Genomic DNA, 27,708 nt, shown 5'->3' with positions numbered 1-27,708 from the left:
TTTCTGCTGCACTCCTCACTACAGACTTTTGCCTGACCACTTTTCATGGGCAGCTGAGGTGTCGACCTTACTCAGGGAGGACACTTATTAATAGATGCAAATCATTCTCTTCCACTGTCATGGAACTCTTTATGGTACTCTGAATGTCAATTGACATGCCCTGCTCAGTAAAACGTGTTGAGGAGGAAGTGGCAACTGTGAGAGAGAACCTTTCCCTGTGTTCCTATCTTCTCCAAACTATGGACCGCATTCACTGAATATGCCTATCATGTGAGGCAATGGTTTGCACCTTGTGGGTTGGCTCTGTGTTAATCACTCTAACTGCTGTTGTTTGTACACTCTGCAATGAAACTGGTCTTCTCAAGGACATCAGCCTGGGCAAAATTTATGGAGACCATGAGCTGCCCAAATCTCATTTTCTTCATTTTTGCCTCCCTAGTTGGGTCCAAAAAAAAAGGCTGATCCTGTTTGACTTGGACTTTGTTGCAGGAATTTCTGGAAAGATGACTTATTTAATATCATTCCACCTCAGGGCTCCACTCAATACTTTATTTGTCAGTGTTTCGTTCCTTAGACTTCATCTCTTGCTCTATATTCCTAAGCCAGTAGAGCAATGCCTTATTTGAAAAGAGAAGCCATTGCATTGTATCTGGAATTATGGATCCTAGCAATACTTGTTTTGGGCTGGTATCTGAAACGTGAAATGTAAATTAATTCCAAGGGCTAAACTGGCCTGGGATCAACAAACTGATTCGCTAGAAGCGGTGGGCCTATGACTGATCTTCACATCCTGTCTCCGAGTTGAAATCCTGTTTCATTGCCCCCCGCTGTGTCTTGGTTTAGAAGTGAAGAATTTCCACTTGGTTAGGGAGCAGAAGGTTGCTATGACACAGAGCCACACCACAGCAAGAGGCAGAAGAAAACTAGTTTAAAAAGAACTAAAAGTTAAAGAGGTGATTTGCACCAGTGCACTGCAACAGGGACTGTTTGCTCTGAAGGCAATCTAAATTGGACTGGGTATAAAGTCCCTAGTGAAAATATAAGAGAGCTAACTCCTTCAGAAAAATGGCTTGTTTCACACATCATGTGGAACAAGATCATTTAGATTCTAAATGGAAAAAGGCATTATTTCACTTGTACTCATGAATGACCATTGAGAATATTTATAAGTTAATTGTTGACATGTAATTTATCCAGTAGGATTAAGAGTCTTGCATTGCATAACTGTGTGGCATTCCTGTTTATTCGGTTCAGCAAGCATCGCTCATTGTTCAGTTTGGTTTTTATTTGGCAGGTTAAATTTCAGTAGATTTTAAGATAGACCAGCCTCCTGAAAATGAACCTTGCAGTTCAGTGAACAAGCTTACATCCAAGGCCAGCTTTATGTAGTACAACCTGTTTTTGTAAAATATAATGAATTGGAGATTCTGTAATGTCTGGAGATTCTGTTTGAAATGTGTACTACAGTCACAGAACTGTCAGTGGCTGCTGTTCACTTGCAAATTGAAACAGTTGGACCAGGTAACAGTAGATCAAGCCTTGTAACTCAAGCGTGAGACAGTTAATTGGTGGTCTTATCATTCTTTGTCAGATGTCAAATGCTCCTTTCACCCATAAGTGTTGTAGGTGTGTCTCACTAACTTCCTCCTCGGTTTCCTCTCCTCCATTCTTGGTATCTAATGTCCAACAGTCTAACACACCTCGAATCCCCATTCTCTCACTCCTGCCCTCACTATTCTGTATTGGTTTCTTGGCCAGAAACACCTTAAATTTTAAATTCTTGGCTGGGCATACCCCTTCCTGCGACACAAATTAACTACTTCCTCAGGACATGTATGAGGTGAGGGATGCCATCGACGTCCCTGCCGATTACACTTGCAGGAAGTGCACCCATCTCCAGCTCCTCCAAGACCGTGTTAGGGAACTGGAGCTGGAGTTGGATGAACTTCGGATCATTCGGGAGGCAGAGGGGGTCATAGATCAGAGTTATAGGGAAGTAGTAACTCCAAAGATGGCAGATAGATGGGTTACAGTGAGGGGGACTGGGAGGAAGCAGCCAGTGCAGGGACCTCCTGCGGCCATTCCCCTCAAGAACAAGTATACCGTTTTGGATACTTGTGGGGGGGATGACTTACCAGGGGTAAGTAACGGGGCTCAGGTCTCTGGCACGGAGCCTGTCCCCGTTACTCAGAAGGGAAGGGTGAAGAAGAGCAGAGCAGTAGTAATTGGGGACTCGATAGTTCGTGGCACAGATAGGCGGTTTTGTGGGAACGAGAGAGACTCACGTTTGGTATGTTGCCTCCCAGGTACAAGGGTACGTGATGTCTCTGATCGTGTTTTCCGGGTCCTGGAGGGGGAGGGGGAGCAACCCGAAGTCGTGGTCCACATTGGCACCAACGACATAGGTAGGAGGAGTGCTGAGGATGTTAGACAGGCTTTCAGGGAGCTAGGTTGGAAGCTTGGAGTTAAAACAAACAGAGTTGTTGTCTCTGGTTTGTTACCCGTGCCACGTGATAGAGATTCGAGGAATAGGGAGAGAGAACAATTAAATGCGTGGCTTCAGGGATGGTGCAGGAGGGAGGGGTTCCAGTTTTTGGATAACTGGGGTTCTTTCTGGGGACGGTGGGACCTCTATAAACAGGATGGTCTACACCTGAACCTGAGGGGAACCAGTATCCTTGGGGGGAGGTTTGCTAGTGCTCTTGGGGGGGGTTTAAACTAACTCGGCAGGGGCATGGGAACCCAGATTGTAGCTTCAGGGTGCAGGGCCTGGAGTGTAGGGAGGTGAGGAACATGGCATCAATTTCCAAGGAGGGTGCCTGTAAACAGGGAAGTTGTTTGAAGTGTGTAGACTTCAATGCAAGAAGTATACGAAATAAGGTAGGTGAACTTGCAGCGTGGGTTGGTACCTGGGACTTCGATGTTGTGGCTATTACGGAGACATGGCTAGAACAGGGACAGGATTGGCTGTTGCAGGTTCCGGATTTAAATGTTTTAGTAGGTTTAGAGGTGGGGGTAAAAGAGGGGGAGGTGTGGCATTGCTTGTCAAAGATAGTATTACAGCAGTGGAAAGGACGATGGATGAGGACTTGCCATCTGAGGTAGTTTGGGCTGAGGTTAGGAATAGGAAAGGTGAGGTCACCCTGTTAGGAGTCTTTTACAGGCCTCCTAATAGTCCTAGAATCATTGAAGAAAGGATTGGGAAGGTGATTCAGGAGATGAGTGACAGTAATAGGGTGGTTGTTATGGGGGACTTTAACTTTCCTGATATTGATTGGGAAAGCTATAGCTCAAGTTCGTTAGATGGGTCAGTGTTTGTTCAATGTGTGCAGGAGAGTTTCCTGACACAATATGTAGACAGGCCAACAAGAGGTGAGGCCATACTGGATTTGGTTCTGGGTAACGAACCAGGCCAGGTGTTAGAATTAGAGGTAGGTGAGCACTTTGGGGATAGTGACCATAATTCGGTGATTTTTACACTCGTGATGGAGAGGGATAAGTGTGTACTACAGGGCAAGAATTATAGCTGGGGTAAGGGAAATTATGATGCGGTGAGGCATGACTTAGGATGTGTGGCTTGGAAAAGTAGACTCCAAGGCAAGAGTGTAAATGATATGTGGAACTTGTTCAAGGGGCAACTATTGAGTGTCCTTGATAATTATGTACCTGTCAGGCAGGTAGGAAAGGGTCGTGCGAGGGAGCCGTGGTTTAATAAGGAATTGGAATCCCTTGTTAAATGGAAGAGGGCGGCCTATCTCAAGATGAGACGTGAAGGTTCAATTGGGGCGATTGAGAGTTATAGGGTAGCCAGGAAGGACCTGAAGAGAGAGCTAAAAGCAGCAAGGAGGGGACACGAAAGGTCCTTAGTAGATAGGATTAGGGAAAACCCTAAGGCTTTCTATAGGTATGTTAGGAATAAAAGAATGACTAGGGTAGGAATAGGTCCAGTCAAGGATAGTAGGGGGAAGTTGCGTGTGGAGGCGGAAGAGATTGGGGAGACACTGAATGAATACTTTTCTTCAGTATTCACTCAGGAACAGGGCATTGTTGTCGATGAGAATACTGAGGCACAAATAAGTAGAATGGACGGCTTTGAGGTATGTAGAGAAGAGGTGTTGGAAATCCTGGAAAAGGTGAAAATAGATAAGTCCCCTGGGCCTGATGGCATTTATCCTAGGATTCTCTGGGAAGCAAGGGAGGAGATTGCAGAGCCATTGGCCTTGATTTTTATGTCCTCTTTGTCTACAGGAGTAGTCCCAGAAGACTGGAGGATAGCAAATGTGGTTCCCTTGTTCAAAAAGGGGAGTAGGGATAGCCCTAGTAACTATAGGCCGGTGAGTCTCACTTCTGTTGTGGGCAAAGTCTTAGAGAGAATTGTAAGGGATAGGATTTATGCACATCTAGATAGGAATAATGTGATCAAGGATAGTCAGCATGGTTTTGTGAAGGGCAAGTCGTGCCTCACAAACCTTATTGAATTCTTTGAAAAGGTGACGAAGGAGGTTGATGAGGGGAAAGCGGTAGATGTGGTATATATGGATTTTAGTAAGGCGTTCGATAAGGTTCCCCATGGTAGGCTACTGCAGAAAATACGGAGATATGGCATTGAGGGTGAGTTGGAGGTTTGGATTAGGAATTGGCTGGATGGAAGAAGACAGAGGGTAGTAGTTGATGGCAAAGTTTCTTCATGGAGTGCCGTCACTAGCGGTGTTCCGCAAGGATCTGTTTTGGGACCATTGCTGTTTGTCATTTTTATAAATGACCTGGAAGAGGGGTTAGAAGGTTGGGTGAGCAAGTTTGCGGATGACACGAAAGTCGGAGGAGTTGTTGACAGTGAGGAAGCATGTGGCAGGTTACAGCAGGATATAGAGAAGCTGCAGAGCTGGGCAGAAAGGTGGCAGATGGAATTCAATGTAGCTAAGTGCGAGGTGATTCACTTTGGGAAGAATAACAAAAAGATGGGGTACTGGGCTAATGGTCGGATACTTGGTAGTGTGGATGAGCAGAGGGATCTTGGTGTCCATGTACACAGATCTCTGAAAGTTGCCACCCAGGTAAATAGTGCGGTGAGGAAGGCATATGGCGTACTGGCTTTTATTGGTAGAGGAATTGAGTTCCGGAGTCCTGAGGTCATGATGCAGTTGTATAAGACTCTGGTACGGCCGCATCTGGAATATTGTGTGCAGTTTTGGTCGCCATACTATAGGAAGGATGTGGAGGCATTGGAACGGGTGCAGAGGAGGTTTACCAGGATGTTGCCTGGTATGAAAGGAAAATCGTATGAGGAAAGACTGAGGCACTTGGGGCTGTTTTCACTAGAGAAAAGAAGGTTTAGGGGTGACTTGATTGAGGTGTACAAGATGATTAGGGGGTTAGATAGGGTCGACAGTATGAACCTTTTCCCGCGTATTGAGTCGGGTATTACAAGGGGGCATAGCTTTAAATTAAGGGGGGGTAGATATAGGACTGATGTTAGGGGTAGGTTCTTCACTCAGCGAGTCGTTAGTTCATGGAATGCCCTGCCAGTAACAGTGGTGGACTCTCCCTCTTTATGGGCATTTAAGAGGGCATTGGATAGGTATATGGAGGATAGTGGGTTAGTGTAGTTTAGGTGGGCTTGGATCGGCGCAACATCGAGGGCCCAAGGGCCTGTACTGCGCTGTATTCTTCTATGTTCTATGTTCTATTGTCAGGGATTGTCCCTGCTGCCTTATTGGCCATATCAGATAGTTTTGGGGAAGTTGGAATTTCTGAAATAGTTTAGATTTTTACCAACTGAATTCTAAAAGGGAGCTGCCTGGATATGTTCTGCAATTCTGAAACTTTTTTTTTAAGAATTGCCTTTTGGTCCTAAATGAGCGCAGCTAAAATTTAGAATCTGATGAAAAGCATCTGAATCCATATCTACAAAAATTTAAATACTAGAGAAATCATGATTGTGTTTTCTGATGAAGTAACTAGGAGGATTGATGAGGGCAGAGTGGTGACGTGATGTATATGGACTTCGGGAAGGCAGTCAACAAGGTTCCTCATGGTAGACTGGTTAGGAAGGTTAGATCTCCTGGAATACAGTGAGAACTAGCCACTTAGATTCAGAACTGGCTTCAAGGTAGAAGGCAGAGGGTGATGTCAGAAGTGGTGGAGGCTGGTACAATTATAACATTTAAGGCATCTGGATGGGTATATAATAAGAAGGGTTTAGAGGGATATGGGCCAGGTGCTGGCAAATGGGACTAGATTAATTTTGGGTACTTGGTTGAATTCGCCCACACCAAAGAGTCTGTTTTCATGCTGTTTATCTCCATAACTCTCTGACACACTCAGAAAACAGCAAGTCCAATAAAGAAACACCAGGGCAATCGGAGAAAGTTGAGAATCCTGTACAAAGTATGTTCATGGTGGATCAATGGTTAGCACTGCTGCCTCACAGGAACCTAGGTTCGAATCCAGCCTGTGTCTGTCTGTCCAGAGTTTGCACCTTCTCCCTGTGTCTGGGTGGGTTCTCTTTGCATGCTGTGGTTTCCTCCCATAGTCTAAAGATGTGGAAGTTAGGTGGATTGGCCATGCTGAATTGCTCATGGAGTCCAGGAATGTGTGGATTAGATGGATTAGCCATGGGAAATGCAGGGTTACAGGGATAGGGTAGGAGAATGGGTTTAAGTAGGATGCTCTTCGGAGGGGTGGTGTTGGCTTGATGGGCTGATTGGCCTGCTTCCACACAGTAGGGGATTCTAATGAAGTGCGTCAAATTCTGTCTATATTGCTCTGTTAATCATGGTTAGTAGGATAAGTGACACTACCATATTCAGTAAGACAACATTGGTATAGTGTAGGATCAGAATAAAGTGAAGCTTGCTTTACACTGCTGAAAGATCGACATCCAATCAGCCTGCAAGAAATGTATCCTAGTGAGCCAGTGTGGCATTGTTCTGTTTCCAACACTAGCCTTGTGGAGTCTTTTTGAGCGACAGTGCTCATTTGTGAGAGGTTAATATTGAATTAAGAGCAGTATTTGGCTGTGTTCAGTCAATGAGTACAGGTTTGTAATTGCCCAACCTCCATCTTTTGTAGTCAACTAACTCTAAATCAGTGTATGAAAGGTGATTGTCATCCACTGTATCAACCAGTAGGCCTAAAATTAAGATTCTAGAATGGCAACTGGTGGTTCTCCTGTGTTCTGTCTGGGATAGACATGGACAGAGGGGCTCATGTTTTCTGTGAAGCTGATTCATTGGTGTTTGTGTTCCCGTGTATGCATGGGCTTGCTCCGGTTTCCTCCCACAGTCCAAAGATGTACACGTTAGGTGGACTGGCCATGTCACATTGCCCCGTAGTGTCCATGGATGTTTAGGCTAGATAGATTAGCCATGGTCAATGCAGGGTTACAAGGACAGGGTAGTGGGCTGGGTCTGAATGGGATGGTATTCAGAAGGTCAGAATTGACTTGATGGGTCAAATGGCCTCTTTCAGCATTGTAGGAATTCTATAATTAAGTGTGAAGTATGGTCATTTAGCATTGTCCCTACGCAGTTCAACTGCACAAGGGAGGTGAGATCTCACTGGGAGATATCTGAAATTGTGCCACTTTGCAGTCAGAATGTCCATCTATTGTCATTGAAAGGTAATAGTCTCTATTTTATTTTAATCGGAAATACTTTGCCTGGTTTAAAAAAAAAATGCCTGCAGGTAATGCAGAGAGTTCTATTTACAGCTGAACTCCCTGCAGGAGAGAGTCTTCCACCCACTGAGCTATCATTACCGCAACTCCAGCAGAAGCTGCTAAAGCAGAGATGCAGCAAAACATCTGAGCGAGATTTAATAAGAGACAGGGGAGATGTGGAGCTTGCAAAACAGGAAGCTCATTGAGTGCACTGCTATAAAGCGTCTGGTCCATATTGTGACTAAATTCCAAGGAACCACTTGTAATTGTATAAGATGCTTCAGTAACAAAGAGCTTTTGCCCAGTTGTATTTGGCACTTTTCCCATTGAATTGTCAAGCTGCTTGACAATGATGAAGACGATAGTGATTTCTGGGCTGAAGGCAAACTGTTCTCCTGTTTGTCTTTCTATCCTGTTGAAATCTCTGTGAATTTTCAATATTGTTTTAATTTGATGTTGATGAGATTTCAATATATGAACAGATGTAGTGTAAATAAAAATAGCTGGTATAGTTCCAATACTTCCAAACACACACATTCATAACTAGTTAATTTACATTAACGTACAAGGTTCTTTATGCACAAAAGCACCACATCCTTGTTTACATTGTATACAGGTCACTTATGGTGCATCACACACTGTGTGGAATAATTGAAATGTACAATATGTTCTTAACTCTGAGACCAGAGCACAACACTTAAAACACTCTGTCCAATTTATTTTCAGTTCAAATAATTCAGAAATAAAGAACTATTGAAAAATACTTAAACAATAAAATTAGAATCCATTGACCAGGAGTTAATTAATATCTTGCAAGGATCAATTAGAATTGTTTCTCACTCGACTTTGAAGGTGAGTGTTGCCCATGAATGGAACACCACACACTGACAGTCAGAGCTGTAATGGACTTCAAAGAATTTGATTGAAGCAGTTTCTTTTCAAGTAAATGTATAAATTTCCATTCTTACAATAGTTAACTTATTATGATATGGAGAAGCCGGTGTGGGACTGGGGTGGCCAAAGTTAAAAATCACACAACACCAGGTTATAGCCTAACAGGTTTATTTGGAAGCACTTGCTTATGGAGCATTGCTCCTTCATCAGGTAGCTGTGGGACAGAACTTCTGTGTCTTATAATCCTGTCCCACAGCTACCTAATGAAGGAACAGTGTAAGTTAACTTTATTTTGTTGAGAATACTTAATAAGTTAAAGCTATCTGCATGACTCCCATCCACAGATATCAACGTTTCAAGGTAACTGTTTTATTTTGTCAAGGCAGTACGGACTAATGGTATCTCAGTGCAACTATTTATCATTTGATGAGAGAGGATTGTGTTAATTTTAACCTGTTCATTCAAAATCTCCATTGTGTTTAAACTCTGTTTAGGTTAAGTTTTCATTTATAAACTCAAGTACGTGTTGCTCCTTTAGAAGGCTAGATGATAGGTCTATTCAGTGCTGAAGATATTCCATTGATGCCTTTTATGGTTTAGAGTGTAGTCTCTTGACATTACTTAATCTCATCACTGGCTGTTCAAAACTTGTTAAAATGTTTTTCTGGAACTTTTCTCCACTCATCTTTTCAAATTAACTGAAATGTCTAATGTCTCAAGTAAGGATTTAATACAGTAATTAATTCCAGTAAAAGGAAAATGGCATTCTGTAATTGAATTACCATTGTATCTGTAGTACACTGATCGTGGTTTTTACCTGGCCTCAGCCTCTCCCAAAATATTTGGGCTAAACCTTGGATATTTGTTTTTCCCCAGAGGTGTTTTTCTGAGTTGAAATCGGATCGGAAAGTTTGCTTAATTTCTTAGGATGTATCACCAATAATCAGGCAGACTTAATGAGAGGATGTTTTTCCTTGCCTCCTCTTGTACTCTGTTCAGTAGCTATTCAGCAATCTTTCAAAAACAAGAAGCCAAATTTAAAAATCTTAACTCAGGAACAATACATAAAATGTATGTTGATTGTTTTCAAAAACAGAAAAGCTAGGCCAGTGAAAGAAATGTAGAGTAAACATCTGCCGTGAGCTTGCTGAATGACTGACTTAGCAGGCTCGAGGGCCTAAATGGCCACCTGCTCCTAATTCAGACAGTAGGGATGTGTTGAAAATAAGAAGAACAGTTGTGGTTTTTGTCATTTAAGTCTATAATTTCTGCATTTATAGAAAGGGATTAAATTGAGAATACGCTAAAATGTGGAATGGACACGTTAGGCGAATGCAACTGTGATTGGGGTAAAGATACCGCCCTTTCGTTTTAATGCTGCTTCAATTTAAACGAAAAGTCATCAATTGAATTTGAAACTAATTTTTTCACATTTTTAAATCACCACAAAAAAACCTATGGAAATGGAAGGAATATGTACAAATGAAGAAAAAGCCAACATGTACTTTCCTAATCTTTTTTTATTATACAAGACTTTTGACTTTGAAAGCTGAAAGACACCTAATTAAGAGAAACCGATTGAAGGAGGAAAGGAAGAAACTTGTAAATGAGAGGCCTTGGTCTCTTCTCCACCTGCATTTTGTTGGAGCATGAAAGAATGAGGGTAAATGGATGGAAAATTAAAAGTGAGGTGAGAGAAGCAGAGGGGCTACAAGGGTTGAGTGAGTTGCTCAGAGGTAGCGATAGCAGTGACAAAAACAGAAGTTGCTGGAAAAGCTCAGCAGGTCTGGCAGCATTTGAGGAGAGAAATCAGAGTTAACGTTTCAAGTCGAGTGACTCTTCCTCCAAAGGGATAGTGGTGAATATGTGAGTGTGGTGAGGGTTGGATTCCTTTTTGGAAGATGCAGTCTGCAATAAGAATGAGGAGTGAGCAAGTGAGAATGGTTATGGAAGGAAATTGGAAGGGTTCCTCAAAGGGCCACACTTCTGCCCAATTATTGCCACTAAATAGAGCCTGAGCCACTGATGACTAATGACCTACATCAAATGACCTACTGTCTGCTACTTTCTAACCCAAATAGAAAGATAAAGAGAAACTCAACAAGAAGACCTGTGGGGAGAGAATAGTTGAGAAACTAGGAAGACAGAGAATCAGCAACCCAAAGATATGAGAGGCAAATGAAAATTAGAGGCTATATTCTCCAACATGCAATCGGTCACATTGCAGGATGTCACCTTGTATAAAATAAAGACAAATGTTCTGTATTATTACAAAAGCTGTATCTGATGTGTGGTCCGCCTAACTTGAGAGTAAGTGTAGCTTGAACGTTATTCTGGAAAGAACAAGGATGAAGCAGGGTGAAAGGCGATTAACCCTGTTTCGAATCAGTATTCTTCCTGACCTGGGAATGCTCATGACATTCACAAACATTCTTTGATAACAAATAACTGAATCTCGTTCTAACCTAGCAGGTGTATATATATTATTTTTAAAAAGCCTCTGATCACCATATTTTGTGCCAGAGAGCTAATGTGCCATGGAGTAGCATCCACCAGCTCCAGAGGAAGACTCAAAGCCGTGACAGGGATGGGAAGATAGCTGGGATAGCATGCTAAAACACCCCCCCCCCCCTCCCCCCCCCCCCCCCCCCACTTACTGGAGTAGTAGCCTAATTTTAATACCAGACCCTCAAACCTTCACCCCTCCAGCCTCCCACATTTTCTTCATGCCCCTCATATTCCCCATTCTCTCATTACCCCTCTATCTTCCCATGAACTTCCACACCTGCTTTAGACCCATGGACCTTTTTAAAAAGACACTTAGCACAATCCTGTCCCTAGTGTCTGCTTTATCTGCTGTGAGTGTTTCCTGTAGCATTAACAACAACAGACTTCATTTACATAAGCATGTTTGATATACTAAGTATTTTGCGAGATCCCTCATGGTGTATCTCAAAAAAAAATTGGCACTTAGCTGCACAAAGAAAGCTGGTTGATGTGTTAGGTTTTAAGGAGTTCCCTAACCGAGAGGGAGGTGTAGAGAGTTCCAGAGTTTACAGTTTACACAAATGATGACACAGCCACCCCTGAAAATTAGAGGATTCGGCTGCAACTGAGATTTATTATCTCTAAATGTTTACTGCCTTGAATAAAATTGTTTAATGATTCAAATAGGTACAGTCTGCTTCTGTGTCTAACTTGGATATCTGACTAAGTATGAGCAAGAACAATGTCAAGGGAGGTTTGTTTTCCATCTACTCAGTACCGGTAGCAGAGTGCGTGATAATATGGATGGGCCTTTAGTGTATGTCAACTCTATCTTCTTGACCTTACGATGTAAGACCCTCTGCATATGGTACACACTAACTGCTTGATGTTGATACATTTCTTAGAAGGACAAACAATTCACAAGACAAAGTTCTCTGCTAAAACAGAATCCTGTGGACGCTGGAAATCTGAAATAAAAACAGGAAGAGCTGAAGAAACTCAACAGCCATGGCAATTTCTGTGGAGAGAGAAAGAGTTAGTGCTTTGAGTCTGATTTGACTCTTCAGAACTGTTTTGCATATCCATAGTGAAGATGTGACTGGGGCCAGGAAACTGGAACTGATGCAAAAAGTCAGAAGAATCATGATTCTAAGTGGGAGGAGACTGAATAGGGGAGGACGAAACAGTAAGGATAGGAAGAGTTAAATTGTGTGGGAAAACAAACCGGCTGAAATGATGAGTCTATCTGGCAAATCCTGTTTATGGATTTTGGGACGGAGACAGAAGTGAGCTGTGTGGTTTTGGGGACCTATGAGGTGAGAATGGGGGAGATGAGGTCAGTGAGAAACCTGGATTAAACAGCTTGATCTTCAGTCGGTAGGATCACGGTCCTTGAGGAGATCAGAGGAAGTGTCTGAGAGTTGGCACTCAGCCTCTGCCAGGCAGCACACCAGGTGATAACAGCATGGCCCTTAAAGCACCAGGTCTGATAACAAAGTCAGGGTTAAACCTGAGAAAAAGGAGTGTTGTGAGTTTGGAGAGGTAAGGGGAGCAGAGAAATTAGGGTGGGCAATGTCACATCAGTTCTCAATGAAGAGATCAAGTGTAGGCAAAAGGCCAGAAAGAGGGGCCCAGCTGGGGCAGTGTCTTGGGTGAGAGGGTCTGTATGGTATGGAGAGGACTCCTGTCCAAAGATGTGCACATGGAGGCAAAGGTGATGAAGAGTGCAACATCATATTGTACCTGAAACTCATTGAGTTGGGGGCATAAAGAGATAAAACTAAGTCTGTTGAGCTCATTGACAGGGTATAGATCTCCATATGTGGCGGTAACAACTGGCTAAGGAACGTTTTATGTTTCATAAAACTGTAATCATGAGTGGATTTGAAATATGAATGATGGAAACATGGTTGGAATCCTTACAGGTAAGGTAGAGCAGGGGAGAGTTACTGTCAAAGGAGATGTAGCTGTGAAGTTTTTGGCAAACACTTTGTCAAACACCAGGAGGGAAATAGACAGCAATGAAAGTGAACAAGCTAAAAGATTGAAACAGAAATCCCATCCCGCAGATGAGCAGAGCTCCTTTTGAGGTGGGCGTACCTGGAAGAGAAGTGACCGTGAATTAAACACGAAACAAAATACTGGACCTCTGATATAACAATAGAAAGTGTTGGAGAATCTCTGCAGGCCTGGAAGTGCCAGTGGAAACAAAGTTAACATTTTGAGTCCGATATATATCTTCCAGCTGTGAAGAAGGGTCATACCGGATTCAAAACGTTAACTCTTTGTCTCGCCACCGATGCTGCCAGACCAAGGGTGGCACAGTGTCTCAGCGGTTAGCACTACTGCCTCACAGCACCTGGGTTTGATTCCAGCCTTGGTTGACTGTCTGTGTGGAGTTTGCACATTCTCCCCTTTTCTGTGTTGGTGTCCTCCCACAATCCAAAGATGTGCAGGTTATGTGAATTGGCAATGCAAAATTGCCCATAGTGATCAGGTGTGTGTAGGCTAGGTGCATTAGTCAGGGCTAAATGTAGAGTAATAGGGGAGGGGAATGGGTCTTGGTGGGATCCTTTTTCGGAGGGTTGGTGTGGACCTGTTGGGCCAAAGGGCCTGATTCCACACTGTAGGGATTCTACCTGCTGATGTTCTCCAGCACTTTTTGTTCTTATTTTTCTCGCTGACGAGCTTTTTAAAACAGCCAGACAGAAGGATATTGATAAATTTGGAATGAGCTCCCCTTTTCCAGAGAACCTCACTGTTTACGAATAGGGCTCAGTTACCCATGGTACTGCAGCCCCTCTGATAGCTGCATAGACACCAGATGTACCCTTGTCGAGGCCATGTCCTGCTGACCTTGACTCATTCATTTGATTCCAGTATAATTTTCTGAGGATGAGTTTTGAATTGCAAAAGCGTCTCAGTAGCAGTTAATGAGGAATTAATTGTTAAATAATCCCCAGTCATGTCACAGGGAGTGTAAATTGGCAGCTCCAGGATCAATCAGAAATAGAGCCTTCCTTTTCTGGGTGTGGTTTCCAGCTCAGCTCATTTCAGTTCAGATTGCGCTCTGCTTGGATCAAATCCACTACCAAAAGTGCATGCAGGATTTTATTCCATTAACTTGCACTGCAGGTTTATTCCGAATGTGGTACAGAAATTGTAGCTGGGGTAACAAAGAATGGTCTGTAGCTCAAAGAGTGAATGGGCAGCATTTGGAAACATGAAGGCCCATTGTCAATGAATATCCATTACAAAGGATGAGTGTGGCTGCATTTATTAAGGAGACCTTTGCAATGCATTATGCAGAGAATATCTGTAAAGGTCAAGGACAGCATTTATTTAGTTAGATCTAAGAAACAACTTTGGGTATATTTCTCAGTCTGCCACTTCGTGAAAAAGACAGAGAAAAGCAAATTTGCAGGCAAGTACAAAAGATATACTACTGTGATGGTGGAGTTGAGTGATTAGAATGTAAACCGGGATAGTGAGAATGTAAAGGACAAAGAGGTTCTGAATTACATTCCAGAGAACTTTCTTGATCAGTATGTTTCCAGTTTGTGAGAAAGGAGGCAGTGCTAGATGTGATTGCGGTGGACTAATTGTCCGTAGGAAACATTGAGGCAATAACAATCGTAACATTTAGCCTAATCATAGAAAAACACAAGAAATCTTGACTCAAAATATTTAGAGTAGGCCAATTTCAGAGAGTTAAATCAGACCTGGACTAAATAACATGGGAATTCTGATGAAAGGTCACAACTCAAAACATCGACTGTTGTTGATGATGCCCGACCTGCTGAGTTTCTCCAGTACTTTCTGTTTTTGTTTGTTTCAGATTTTCAGTATCCACAGTTCTTTGTTTTATGTTGTTCTGGGCTAAGTACACTGGAGTCAAAGATCGGCAGACAAAGCTGTAATGGAACAATGGGCAGCAATTAGAGATTTCAGATTACAAATCAGACCATCAGTGTAGAGTCACAGGTAGATAGGATAATGAAGAAGGTGTTTGGCATGCTTTTCCTTTATTAATCAGAATATTGAGTATAGGAGTTGGGAGGACAGGTTGTGGCTGTACAGGATGTTGGTTAGGCCACTTTTGGAATATTGCATGCAATTCAGGTCTCCTTCCTATCGGAAGGATGTTGTGAAACTTGAAAGGGCTCAGAAAAGATTTACAAGGATGTTGCCAGGGTTGGAGGTTTTGAGCTATAGGGAGAGGCTGTGGCTGTTTTCCCGGGATCGTCGAAGACTGAGGGGTGACTTTATAGAGGTTTATAAAATCACGAAGGGCATAGATAGGATAAATAGACAAAGTCTTTCCCCGGGGTAGGGGAGTCCAGAACTAGAGGGCATAGGTTTAGGGTGAGAGGGGAAAGATATAAAAGAGACCTAAGGGGTAACGTTTTCACGCAGAGGGTGGTGACTGTATAGAATGAGCTGCCAGAGGAAGCAGTGGAGGCTGGTACAATTGCAACATTTTAAAAAGCATCTGGGTGGGTATATGAATAGGAAGGATTTGGAGGGATATGAGCCAGGTGCTGACAAATGGGACTAAATTAGGTTGGAATATCTGGTGAGCATGGATGAGTTGGACCGAAGGGTCTGTTGCTATGATGCTGTATGTCTCTATGACTCTCTGACTTGCTTGAATGGCAGAACAGGCTTGAACAGCCGTATTCACTTGAGAAACATTAAAACCGAATGAAGAACAAAATAGTGTAGATGATTGAAAACTTCTGTTCCAATAAAAAGATTACTTATCTTGAAAAGTGAACACTATTTCTCTTAAGTGTTGCCTGACTTGCTTGGTTTTTTTGGATTTGTTTTCCTATGGCATATTAGGTTGACAACGTATTCGGAAAGTAAGGAAAGAAAATATTTTGAGAAGCAGCAAGAGTGTGAGAAGAAACTGGCAGTTAACAACATAAAAGAATCTAAAAGCCTTCTTTAGCTACATAAATAATACAACACATTTAAGAGGAGAGATCATGCACAGAAAGGATAACTATGGATGGAGACTGAAGGCATTACTGAAGTATAATTAGGTACTGAGGGTAGTTTGCCTGTGCTAAAGTAAAAGTGGAAGAAGGAGCTGCTGAGTTTTGGATGGGCTAAAAGTTGATGAAAAGGCCAAATCAGAAGGACAGATTCTATTTAAAAGTTGGTAATTAGTGGGCGGCACGGTGGCCCAGTGGTTAGCACTGCTGCCTCACAGCGCCTGTAGACCCGGGTTCAATTCCCGACTCAGGCGACTGACTGTGTGGAGTTTGCACATTCTCCCCGTGTCTGCGTGGGTTTCCTCCGGGTGCTCCGGTTTCCTCCCACAGTCCAAAAGATGTGCGGGTTAGGTGAATTGGCCATGCTAAATTGCCCGTAGTGTTAGGTTAAAGGGGTAAAGGTAGGGGTATGGGTGGGTTGCGCTTCGGCGGGTCGGTGTGGACTTGTTGGGCCGAAGGGCCTGTTTCCACACTGTAAGTAATCTAATCTAATCTAATTCACCATGACCAAAGGGATAAATGGATGCTCAGGGAAGGAACTCCAGAGCCAATTCTCCTTTGCCCGAGGAACCATGAATTCCAAATGTGACCACCACCACCACCTTCCAAAAAAAGGTGGGTAAGGATAAATTCAGCAACAACGTGCCAGCCAGTAGACATAATGATCAGAGACAAAATTAAAGTTACTTGACTGACCAAGTTTGGATCAATTGAGCAAACCAATATTGGTTTATTCTTTGATTTAGCCATTCGCAAGATTTGTGTGAGCTGTTGACCTAGGTCAGCATTTATTACCTGCCTCCATTTGCCCTGGAGAAGGTAACAGCGAGCTGTCGTCTTGAACCGCTGCCATCCATGTGGAATAGTACACGTAATGATGTTGCAAAGTGAGTTCCAGGATTCAACCTGGCCACAATGAAGGGATGGTGGCGTATTCCATGCAGGTGGTATGTTTCCATGTGTTTACTGCCCTTGTCCATGGTAATATCATGAGTTTGGAAGTTGAAGTGAAAGGAGGACTAGTGAGTAGCTGCAGTGTGTTGTGTACACTGTTGCAAATGTGGATCTGCAGTGAAGGGAGTGAATATTTTTAGTGATGGGTGAACTGTCAATCAACTTGTAGGACCTGACTAACCTTATTCAGCTTTTGGATGAGATAACAAAGAATTAATGAGGGTGTTGTGTATATGGTTTTCATGGATTTCCAAAAGATGTTTAATAAAATGGCACATCGAGATGTGACAGCCAAATTTATGTCTTTGGAAGAACAAGGGTGGTGGCAGCATGGATACAAAAGTAACTGAGTAACAGGACACACACAAGATGGTGATAAATGGTTGTTTGATATGGCAGAAGTAGGGGATCCCATGGATCCATATGCAGGGTACTACTTTTCTTGATATATTACTGAGCTGGACTTTGGAGTGTTGGCCAGGATTTTCTAAATTGACGGATGACTCAATGCGTACAAATATTACAGTCTATAAGGAGGATAATGATTGACTTAGAGTTAAATAGGTGGATCCATGACAACTAAAATTTACTGCAGAGAAGTGTGAAATGATACACTTTGGTGTGAAGAACAAGATGATGTGATGTAAAATAAGGATGTAATTCTAAAGGGTGTGCAGGAATAAAGTGTCATTGAGGAATATGCTCAAAACATCCAAGGGTAAGCTGAGAAACCAATTAAAAAGGTGACTGGGATCCGTGGCATTGTAAATAGAGGTATAGAAGGAGGTTTTGTGAAGGTAACAGGAAATCTCTCTGGTAGGAGGACGATACTGCCTCCTCTCGGGAGTGTCACCATGTTATGAGCCTGCAGGCAGTTGAGGAGAGGTCCAGGTAGGCCTGCCAAAGACACACACAACAGGAACCTCTACCAATCACAAGCAAATGGGCATTTGGAGACCAGCATCTCTTTTGTTCAGTGCCACAGTGGCTTCTCCAGGAAATAGAGCAATTGGGGACTTGGTTAAATTTTCTCCCTGTTTCCAAACCTGCTATGGAGAAGGGCATAAACTAATAATAATAGAACATAATAGCAGGAAAGTTTACAATAAATCTTTTTTATATAAAATATAAATTCAACTACAACAAGAGAACTGTGTCCAATATTAAATGCCGTACTTTAGGAAGAATGTGAAGGTATTAGAGGGGCAGATTCATCAGAATGGTTCCAGAGATGAGCAGTTTCAATACATGGATAGTTTGGGGAAACTGGGGCTCTTTTTTGGAAAAGAGATTAAGAAGCTACTTGGTATGTGTTCAAAATTGAGAGGTTGGATAGAAATGACTAGAAATCGATCCCGTCAGTGGAAGGATCAAGAAGGAATGACACAATTTAAGGTGATTGGCAGAAGACCCAATGAAGACAGAACTGACTTGCATAGTGAGATGTTGGGAATGGACTGCTGACAGGTCGAAAGTTGAGCAGGGAATCAACTTATCATCACAGACGCATAGGATATCAGTTTTAAATTAGCTTTGAGCTAATTTGAAAATTACGTTACAGTACTGCATGAGGTGCAGAAACACCAAGTTCTAGGGATGGGAGTACAAATTTTGGGAATACCTTCAAGGACTTCAAAAGAGGAAGAGATGGAGAGGGAGTTTGCAAGGATGTTAGGGTGAAGGTTACTCAGAAGATTGTTGATGGAGGGAGGCACAGTAGAGAGTGTTCTGGTATAATGTGACAGTTGCATTTCTCTGCAACATCATGCTGTAGAAAATCGCCCTATGGAAACCCACTACAGAAAAGGTGAGTTGGCTAGTCGACAGCTTAGAGTAAATAGAGTCCAGGATATAGGAGGTGGGTCACAAACAAAATAAGCTCAGAGGATGGATGGCAGAGAAATGGATATGAGGAGGAGCTATGAAGGACTTTTGGCATAGTCAACTCTGAGGGGCAGAGTTGGGCCAAAATGTTATTTTCAGTTTAAGAGGGAATCAGTCAATTTTGGGATTGAAGGAGGAGTAGTTGAATTAAAGTCCAGAGGAAAAAAAGTGGCTACGTTTTGAGTTTTTGGGAAGGTAGGAAAGAGCAGGGTCAGAGTGATTGAAAAAAAGAGGAAAAAAGTGAATGGAAACAAACTCATCTTGCGTGAAGACACAAAACAGACAGTTGTGGTAAAGGCTGCATTTCTATGCACTGCCTGATAATCAGCTTCATGGCAGATTGTCTAAATCTTGCCTGTTTTGATCCAGCATCTGAGATGAATTTTTGTTGCTAGGTTTGGGATTGTTGGGAGAGTGAGCAGCTGGGCACCATTTGTCTGGAAGGGCACTGATGCATAATAATTAATTATTTAATAATTGGAGCATTCAGCAGAGGGGTAAGACTACATCTGGCTTTCCTTCCAACATATAAATAAACAACTAGTCCCTAGGTGCCACTGTTTAAAATGTTTGTTTTACTCTATTTTAACCTGACATACAACACATCCTCAAACTATTTCCTCAATATCAGTTAGTGTAAGGCTATTATCCCGTTAACAGAGAAGTCTCTGTTTCTGCAGTTCCCCTTGAGCCTGTTGTCTTTTTTGAATAGCTATCAAATTGCAGCAAGGTATGTGTGCATGTGGTGTCATCGCATTAGTGAAGTAAAAACACCTGCTCCTACAAGGGTCTTTTTGTCAGAAAAGGAGGCTTTTTGCTTCTCTTGAGTTATTCACGTTTTAAATTCACTGATTTGTGCACAGAGACTGAGGTCTTAGAGGCAGGATGTGGTTGTTACAGCAGCACACCAGTTCCACTGTTATCATCATTTCATTCTTTTGTCTGAGATATGAGGAGGAACTGGCAAAGCCGTACATTTGAGTAAGCTTCTGGATGTTTGAAATTGTGTGTTTTACATAAGGATTGTGGATATGCTGTGCCTGCATTTATTGCCCGTCTGTAATTACCCTTGAGAAGGTGTTAGTGAACTGCCTGTTTGAACCATTGCTGTCCGTGTGCTGTAGGTTGACCCACAACACTATTCAGGAGGGAGTTTCTGGGTTTTGACACAGACAGTGAAGGACTGGTAATATATTTCCAAGTCAGGATGGTGAGTGACTTGGAACTGGAATTTGGAGGTGGTGGTGGTTCCAAGTATCTGCTACCCTTCTCCTTCTAGCTGTTAGTAGGTTTAGAAGATGCTGTCAGCAAGACCACGGTGAATTTCTGTGTGGTATCTTTTTGATGGTATACACTTCCGCTACTGAGTGTCAGTGGTGAACTGAGTGAATGTTACAGAATGTAATGCCCACCAAGTGGCCTGCTTTGTCCTGGATGGTGTCAAGCTTCTTGAATATTATTGAAATTGTACTCATCCAGGAAAGTGGGGAGTATTCCATCATTTTCTGCCCTGTGGATAGTAGACAGGCTTTGGGAAGCCAGGAAGTGAGCTGCACACTGCAATATTCCTAGCTTCTGGCCTGATTTTGTAGCCACAGTATTTATTTGACTAGTCCAGTTCAGTTCCTGGTCAGTAGTAAGCCCCAGAATGTTGATAATGGAGGAATTCGGTGATTATAAATCCATTGAATGTCAAGGAGCAGTGGTTAAATTCTGTCTTGTTGGAGTTGGTCAGTTCCTGGCATTGTACAAATGTCTCCTGCCACTTGTCAGCCCAAATCTGGATATTATCCAGTTCCTGCTGCACTTGAACATAGACTGCCTCAGACTCTGAGAAGGAGAAAGTGAGGACTGCAGATGCTGGAGATCAGAGCTTAAAAATGTGTTGCTAGAAAAGCGCAGCGGATGAGGCAGCATCAAAGGAGCAGGAGAGTCGACGTTTCGGGCATAAGTCCTTCTTTTCCTGAAGAAGGGCTTATGCCCAAAACGTTGATTTCTCCTGCTCCTTTGAAGCTGCCTGATCTGCGCTTTTCCAGCAACACATTTTTAAGCTCAGACTCTGAGAAGTCATGAATGGTAATAAACTTTGTGCAGTCATTGGCAAACATCTCCACTTTTTTGACTTTATAATGGAAGAAAGGTCATTGACGAAGCCTGTGAAGATGTTTGGCCTCGGATACTCCCATAATCTGCTCCTGCAGAGATCTTCTGGAGCTGAGATGACTGACCTCCAACAACCGCAGTCAACTGCCAGAAATGAGTCGAACTAGTGGAGACCTTCCCCCCGACTTCCCATTGATTCTAGTTTTGCTAGGGCTCTTTGATATCACCCTCAGTCAAACATAACCTTGATGTCAAGGGCAGTGGCTTTTACCTCGCTTCTGGAATTCAGCTCTTTTGTCATGTTTGGACGAAGGCTGCATTGAGGTCTGGAGCTGAGTGGCCCTGGCGGAACCCAAACTGAGTGTCAGTGAGTAGGTTATTGGTTTCTGATGTCTGTGTACCACAAACAGTGGTTGGAGGTGGTGTGAAAGGGAAGTTCTTTAATCTGTCAAATCATTGAGCAAAGGTTTGGACAAAGTCTGTTGTTCATTTTAGAGTGTGTTTGGTGCATAGCTCAACCTAATACTGAAAGAAGGTTTTATTAGCCTGACAAGAACATGGTTGCCCTCACGACACCCCCATTTCACTGCAAAGACTATTCCGAAGTTAATTGTTAACTCCAACAGACAGTACTCATTTAGTCAAACCAAAAGAAACTTGTTGATTCTGTTGACATTTCTCAGAAAAATATTTGACTGTTGGTTGGTTGTTGGTCAGATATTTGTGGTGGATGCTGGCTTTCTGTTGTGGGATGAAATTCCAGAGTCTCATCAGTCCTCTGCACATTAATGGACTTGTGTTTGAGTGCTATGACAGCCCCTCCTGCCATATGGCATCATATCAGAGCTCAATTCATTCCTAGCCTGATGTCTGTACACACATTTTCCAGCAGAGAACAGAAGCCAGTTGTAGTCATCCAATTGCTGGCCTGGCTGAAGGCCAGGCAAGGATTAAACCTAAGTCTGTGAGACTTGGTTTGCTTTTGCTAGAGAGTGAGTCATCAGAAGAGTAAACAGGACGAGGGATTATTGCTGGGAATACATTCACACTGTACGTTGGACTTCAGTAAACCAATTAGATCCGCCACCACCCTAGAGGTGTTTGATTTGATTTTAATCTGATTCAGACACTGTCCCAAAGATTGCTTAGCTCCAGCTCCATGACACTCCTTGCCTTAGGCTATGCACTGCAAAAACACTCATCCTAACTCTCCACCACTTCCAGACTCCACTGTTCCTGACCAGTTCCTCAATCTCTACCCTTATAAACTTAAAAGTTTGTGCTGCTCCTAATCTATCCCAAACCAAGCCTTGCTTATCTATCACAAATACCTTTTCATGATAGTGTCTGTGATGCCAGTACACTTCCAAGCTGTAAAATTCTCAACACTGTGCTTACCACTCTACATTATTCTCGGTGCTGTTCCTCTCTGCAGCCTCATAACTCCTCTCTTCATCACCCCTCTAATTTACCAAATGCTCTATTTCTTTGGTTCTGATCCCATATGTGTCCCCTAACTGTTTGCAGCTGTAAATTCATTCCTCCAAATGCCAAGCTCTGGAATTCACTCTGTGAACCACTCCAGCTCCACCCTGCTTTTAAGGTACTGGTTAAAGCCCAGATGTTTGACCAAGCATTTGTTCACCCTTACTCATATCTTATTATTTGAATTTATCTCTATTTATTATTTGATTACAGCTTTGCAAAAATTCCTTTCCTGATATAAAAGTGTAATGTAGCAAATTAAACTACTGCTGTGGTTGTATCAGTGTATAACCAGTAGGGACAGTGCCTTAGTGGCCAGTGCATTTATTTGACTTGTTAGCAATACACAGTAACTCATTTGTTAAAATCCCTTAGTCTTTGGGTGCCTTGAAGATTGAATATTCCCACCAAACAGGGCTGCAGTATGAATGGTAACAGAGCCACATTTTATGATTATCTGTGACTACTTCAAGATTAATGTACTGCTCAGATTCACAACACCGGTTTGTTCTGATGGATTTTGCCTGCAAACTTCTGTTGCTGTTTGTCTTAATACAGTGTTAGATTTTAATGAAAACAACAAATACTGGAGATCACAGCAAGTCAGACAGCATCCATGGAGAGAGCAAGAGCAAGCTCATATTTTGAGTCTAGATGACTCTTCATCAGAGAGACTTTACATTGGATATATTTATTTAGTCAGTTATGTTGGCTCATATCTTGTCACTATCCTGTGCTGTACCTCTGCTTGCCTGTTTCAGGCAGAATCTGAAAATGGAAGTCTGGTATTTAAAGAAGGCTTGCAGGAAATCAGAAACATTGCCAATGTTTCTAAGGAGAAAACTTCACTTACTTTTTTTCAATTAGTTTAATGAGCTATCTTAACCTGGATTTCACAGGCCAGATAACAACAACAGGGTTTGATACAATTAATTTTAAGCAGTGTTGCTAAGTCCTGGTTTTGTTTTTATTAAACTTCCCTTTCCACACTACTGCCAAACAGCAGTAGTGCTTATTTCTCCCCAGCACCCATGTCATGTGTGTGTAGATGCAGGGTCACAGTGAAGAAACATCGAGTGCAGAAAACCTGATTTGTATTCCACCACCAGGAAGAAAAAGCACCCAAGTGGCCAATGACAAACAGTGCCCCTCTCTTCAAGGGCAATGCCTACATGAATGAAAAGCAGGGGTTAAATCAAAATAGAATTGTCGGGAAAAACAAAGCACTCCACACCCCACGGTGCCCACATCTAAGCCCTGGTTTTATTTTGCACAAAGAATGAACTCAATTATTTAGCTTCTTACATTACCTTAGGACATCTGGGTGGCATGGTGGCTCAGTGGTTAGTACTGTTGCCTCACAGCAGCAGGGACCTGGGTTCGATTCCAGCCTTGGGCAACTGTCTGTGTTAAATTTGTACATTCTCCCAGTGTCTGCGTGGGTTTCTTCCAGGTGCTCCGGTTTCTTTCCACAATCCAAAGATATGCAGGTTTGGTGAATTGGCTGTGCTAAATTGCCCATAGTGTTCAGGGATGTATAGGTGAGGTGCATTAGTCAGGGGTAAATGTAGAATAACAGGGTAGGGAAATGGTTTCTCTTCAGAGAGTTAGTGGCCTGTTTCCACAATGGGAATTCTCTATGGTCTTGTGATGCTGCTCCTTTAACAAGGTTATGCAGTCCTTGACTTTTTTTTTCCAGCAAGATCATAAAAGCAGCGATTACAAAATGTCTGGCTTGGATGGGTTGTAGGGCCATTTTGATTTTAGCTAACAGATACTGCCTCAGGCAAAAGGCTTTCAAGGTTTTTTTTTTAAAATGCCTTTACAAAGAGGAGTGGCCAGTTCTCCCAGCTAAGCTTTTCTCAGGTTTGGTTTTGGTCTTAAGCAGTCTGGCTGTTCACTGAAAGTAGTCAGTTCAGTTTGAGGCTGTTGATCTAAGAAACAGCTAATGAAAGCAGGTGTTCCATGCTGGTCTCTGTGTCTCTGTCTCTGCATTTCTACTGTTTCTGTCTCTGTGCGTGTGTGTGTCCCCTGTAAGACCCTGTGTTTGATTTTACCTTTTATGCTGCAGGATGTTTATGGGGTCTGTTGCAAGTAGTTGGAACAGCATCATTAAGTTGGGATAATCTGTTGTGTTTTCAGATAGGTGAAGTTATTCTGTATTCTGTTCTCTTTTGTTTGTGTTACATTTGATAATCTTGTAAATAAATTCTGTTTTATTTAAAACTTAAGTGATTTGACCAGCTGCATCTCTTCTGGAATATCCACTTTACACCTGCTTAAAACAAGTCGCAAAGTTAGGGTCTGGGTTACTTTCTGAAATACTTTGAGCGGTCTGGCCTGGTCCATAACAGTCTCAAAGCACTTTACAGCCAATGAGTTATAGTCATTGCACTGTAGGAAATGCAGGAACATAGCAAAGCCACACAACTGCAAATATGGTAACAAATCCGTTTTCAACATTGAGGAATAGATATTGGCTGACATGCAAGGAAACATGTCCATGGAAATGAAAACTGCATCCAAGGAGCAGGAGAATCGACGTTTCGGGCATGAGTCCTTCTTGAAGAAGGGCTCATGCCCGAAACGTCGATTCTCCTGCTCCTTGGATGCTGCCTGACCTGCTATGCTTTTCCAGCAACACATTTTCAGCTCTGATCTCCAACATCTGCAGTCCTCACTTTCTCCTCCATGGAAATGAAAATTCTGCCACTGTGTTTCAGCAGTGCAGTGGTACCTTCAAAAGTCCCTTTGTAGTGCAGCATAAACTTGGATTTTCTTTTTTGCTCAACTCTCTGGAATAAAACTACCTTTCAGTTCATGGGCTGAAGTTATCACTGTAGCCGAGATATTTTCTAATCAACCTATTCAGAGATGTTATTGAACACGTCTGGAGCAGTTGGGACCTGAACAACCCGGATCTCGTGGTTCAGAGGTAGGGATGCTAGCACTTAAGAATCCCAAACCATTGCTGACGGTATAACTAATGCAAGTTGTGTTAAACCAATTCAGTGTTAAGCAGATCAGGAGGGGATAATTGCTGAGGCAGTAAATATAACAACAGTGAAAATCTAGACATGTGACAAAGTTGGATCAATAATCTTTGAAACAACTGTTCATGTTAGGAGTACCACATATTGGCACCAGAATCACACTCCTAGCATTGTGACAGTTTGATGAGACTACTAAGCATAATAGATAACAGGCTGAAGTAGAGTCAAATTGGACTATAAATATTACTTCTGTTCCCCTTTTTCACATGCTGCCATACCTGCTGAGTTCCTCCAGCACTTTGTTTTTGTTTTATAATATATCACACATTATCCTCTTCCCCCAAGGAGCAGCATTGGTGCTGTATAACCCATGCAATTAAACAGGTTCCCGGATACTCTGGTTCCCTGAACAAGTCCAGCCTCGTGACTGGTAGTATTGGCCTTTCCAGGGGGTGCTGCGTTCTTGGCCCAATATGCTTTATTTTAGTAAAGCTCACCGACCGAAAACATTGACTTTATTTCCTTCTCCACCTAGGCTGCTTTGATCTCAGTATTTCGAGTAGGTTCTGATTTTAGTTCAAGTTTCCAGCCTTTGCTGAAGTTTTGCTTTTGGGCATTTTGTGCTTGGCTGGTTTGTACAGATCTTTCCCCAGCAATGGAGAGGTTGTATTAGGATACTGTAACTGTCTGTGCCCCCGATTGGATTCTCTCTCAAATTGCACGTACACACCATTGCAATCTAGTTTTCAGTTCACTCTAAGCCAGTGGACTGAGTATGTCCAGCCGACCTGTGGTAGTTGAAGGAAGCCTGCCTCCTTGCCTTGCCCCACATTTCTGTGATGGTGTCCCTCAAGCGAAATCAAATCAATTGCTTCTCTCTAATAGCGTGGTGCTTTGTGATCTGTGATTAATTTGAAACTGTAAAGGCCCAACTTGAAATATATTTAGATAATCTCAGTCAAGTTTATCATAAGCAGTGGCCACTGTACATAATGCGTAATCATTGGTATTGAATTGGTCTTGCATAGGTAATCTGAGACAGACATTTTACATAGATAAGCCCTAAGAGAGGGTGATGTGAGAGAAATAAATTTGCACTCTACTCATACTTCAGTGCATCTGTGCTGTGTTTGAACATGTTGTGTGGGTGGATCCTTATTGAATGGTAAGTCTGAGTTTGGTGATTTGTTCTGGGATTGAAGTTGGTACATTTTGTCGGTTTGCAAAAGGAAAGTCCCCTATAAACACACGGACTGAGAAATGAACATTTGTATATTGAATTGGACTGGATCCCTCTGTGGTGCCCCTACAGTTGAATAGTCATAACTTGGCTGAAAATTTTAAGGTTGTTAAAGTTTGTGAAATTCTTAAACTGCACAGAGAGTCAGGAGTTCCAGGAAACAGATTATAACAATAACAATCCCAAGCTTTTCCATCTTCCTCTGTTAAATTGAAGCAGATATGCAGGACTGTTTTCAAAATAAAACTGGTACTTCTTTAAAAAGCTCTCAAAGCTCTACATTTAAAAGGTTAATTAAGATTTGATCATTTGCCATTCATTAACATTTACCACTAGTATTAAACTAAGTTCTACACTGAATAAATTTCCCAGTGGAGCTATTTCCAGCTATCAAATTACTCAAAGCGACAAGCTGAAAGCAGTCATTATTAAACAATTTTTATTTAGCTGCTTCTCGTCACATAGAGAATAGCTCAATTCAAAATTTTTTCTTTAAGTTACAGAAAGAAGGAAGTGGGAACTGCAGAGGAAGGAGTACACTGGAAGGGCATCTCAGGTCAGATAAGGTTAGTGTTTGTGCAGTTGGGCCAGAAATGTATTTTGAGTTTTGTATTTAGGTCTGAGTAATTTGTGATCGTCAGTAACAGTTAAAAGGGCAGGAGAACATAATACATAGTGACACAATTGGGTCGTATGCCAAATCAGACTAGCAGTGAGATCATTATATGAATCATAGGAACACAGAAACAGGCCATACAGCAGCTCGAGTCTGTTCTGCCATGCAGTAAGATATGATCATAAGAAATAAGGGCAGGAGTAGGCCTTTCACCCCTTTAAGTCTGCTCTACCGTTTAATAAGATCCTTCTTGATCTGATTATGGCCTTAACCTCACTCGATTCCCTCGTACATCCATAATCTATCTAAGTCTCGAATATGTTCGATGGCCCAGCCTCTTTTGTTTTATTAAATTCTGCCATGGTGGGATTTGAATCCGGGTGCTCAGAACA

The 27,708-nt window shown here is 42.4% G+C and overlaps 1 protein-coding gene across 4 annotated transcripts in view; it reads left to right on the top strand.

Annotated features, from left to right (window-relative positions):
- The window catches only part of LOC148146984 (oxysterol-binding protein-related protein 8-like), a 140,069-nt gene that overhangs the window by 13,744 nt on the left and 98,617 nt on the right, over nucleotides 1-27,708 (top strand). For 2 of the 4 annotated variants that reach the window (XM_087996682.1, XM_087996680.1), the window contains exon 2: nucleotides 27,198-27,266. The exons of the other annotated variants lie outside the window; for them this stretch is intronic. In XM_087996682.1, coding sequence (XP_087852808.1) covers nucleotides 27,198-27,266 — 69 coding nt within the window. The remainder of the gene's footprint in view (nucleotides 1-27,197; nucleotides 27,267-27,708) is intronic. 4 annotated transcript variants of the gene reach the window in all.

This window comes from Chiloscyllium plagiosum, unplaced genomic scaffold (assembly GCF_037043375.1).
Source record: "Chiloscyllium plagiosum isolate Xiang-an unplaced genomic scaffold, Cpla_swu_hap1 HiC_scaffold_18, whole genome shotgun sequence".
NCBI classification, from domain to species: domain Eukaryota; kingdom Metazoa; phylum Chordata; class Chondrichthyes; order Orectolobiformes; family Hemiscylliidae; genus Chiloscyllium; species Chiloscyllium plagiosum.
This window is presented reverse-complemented; position numbering and strand designations above follow the sequence as displayed.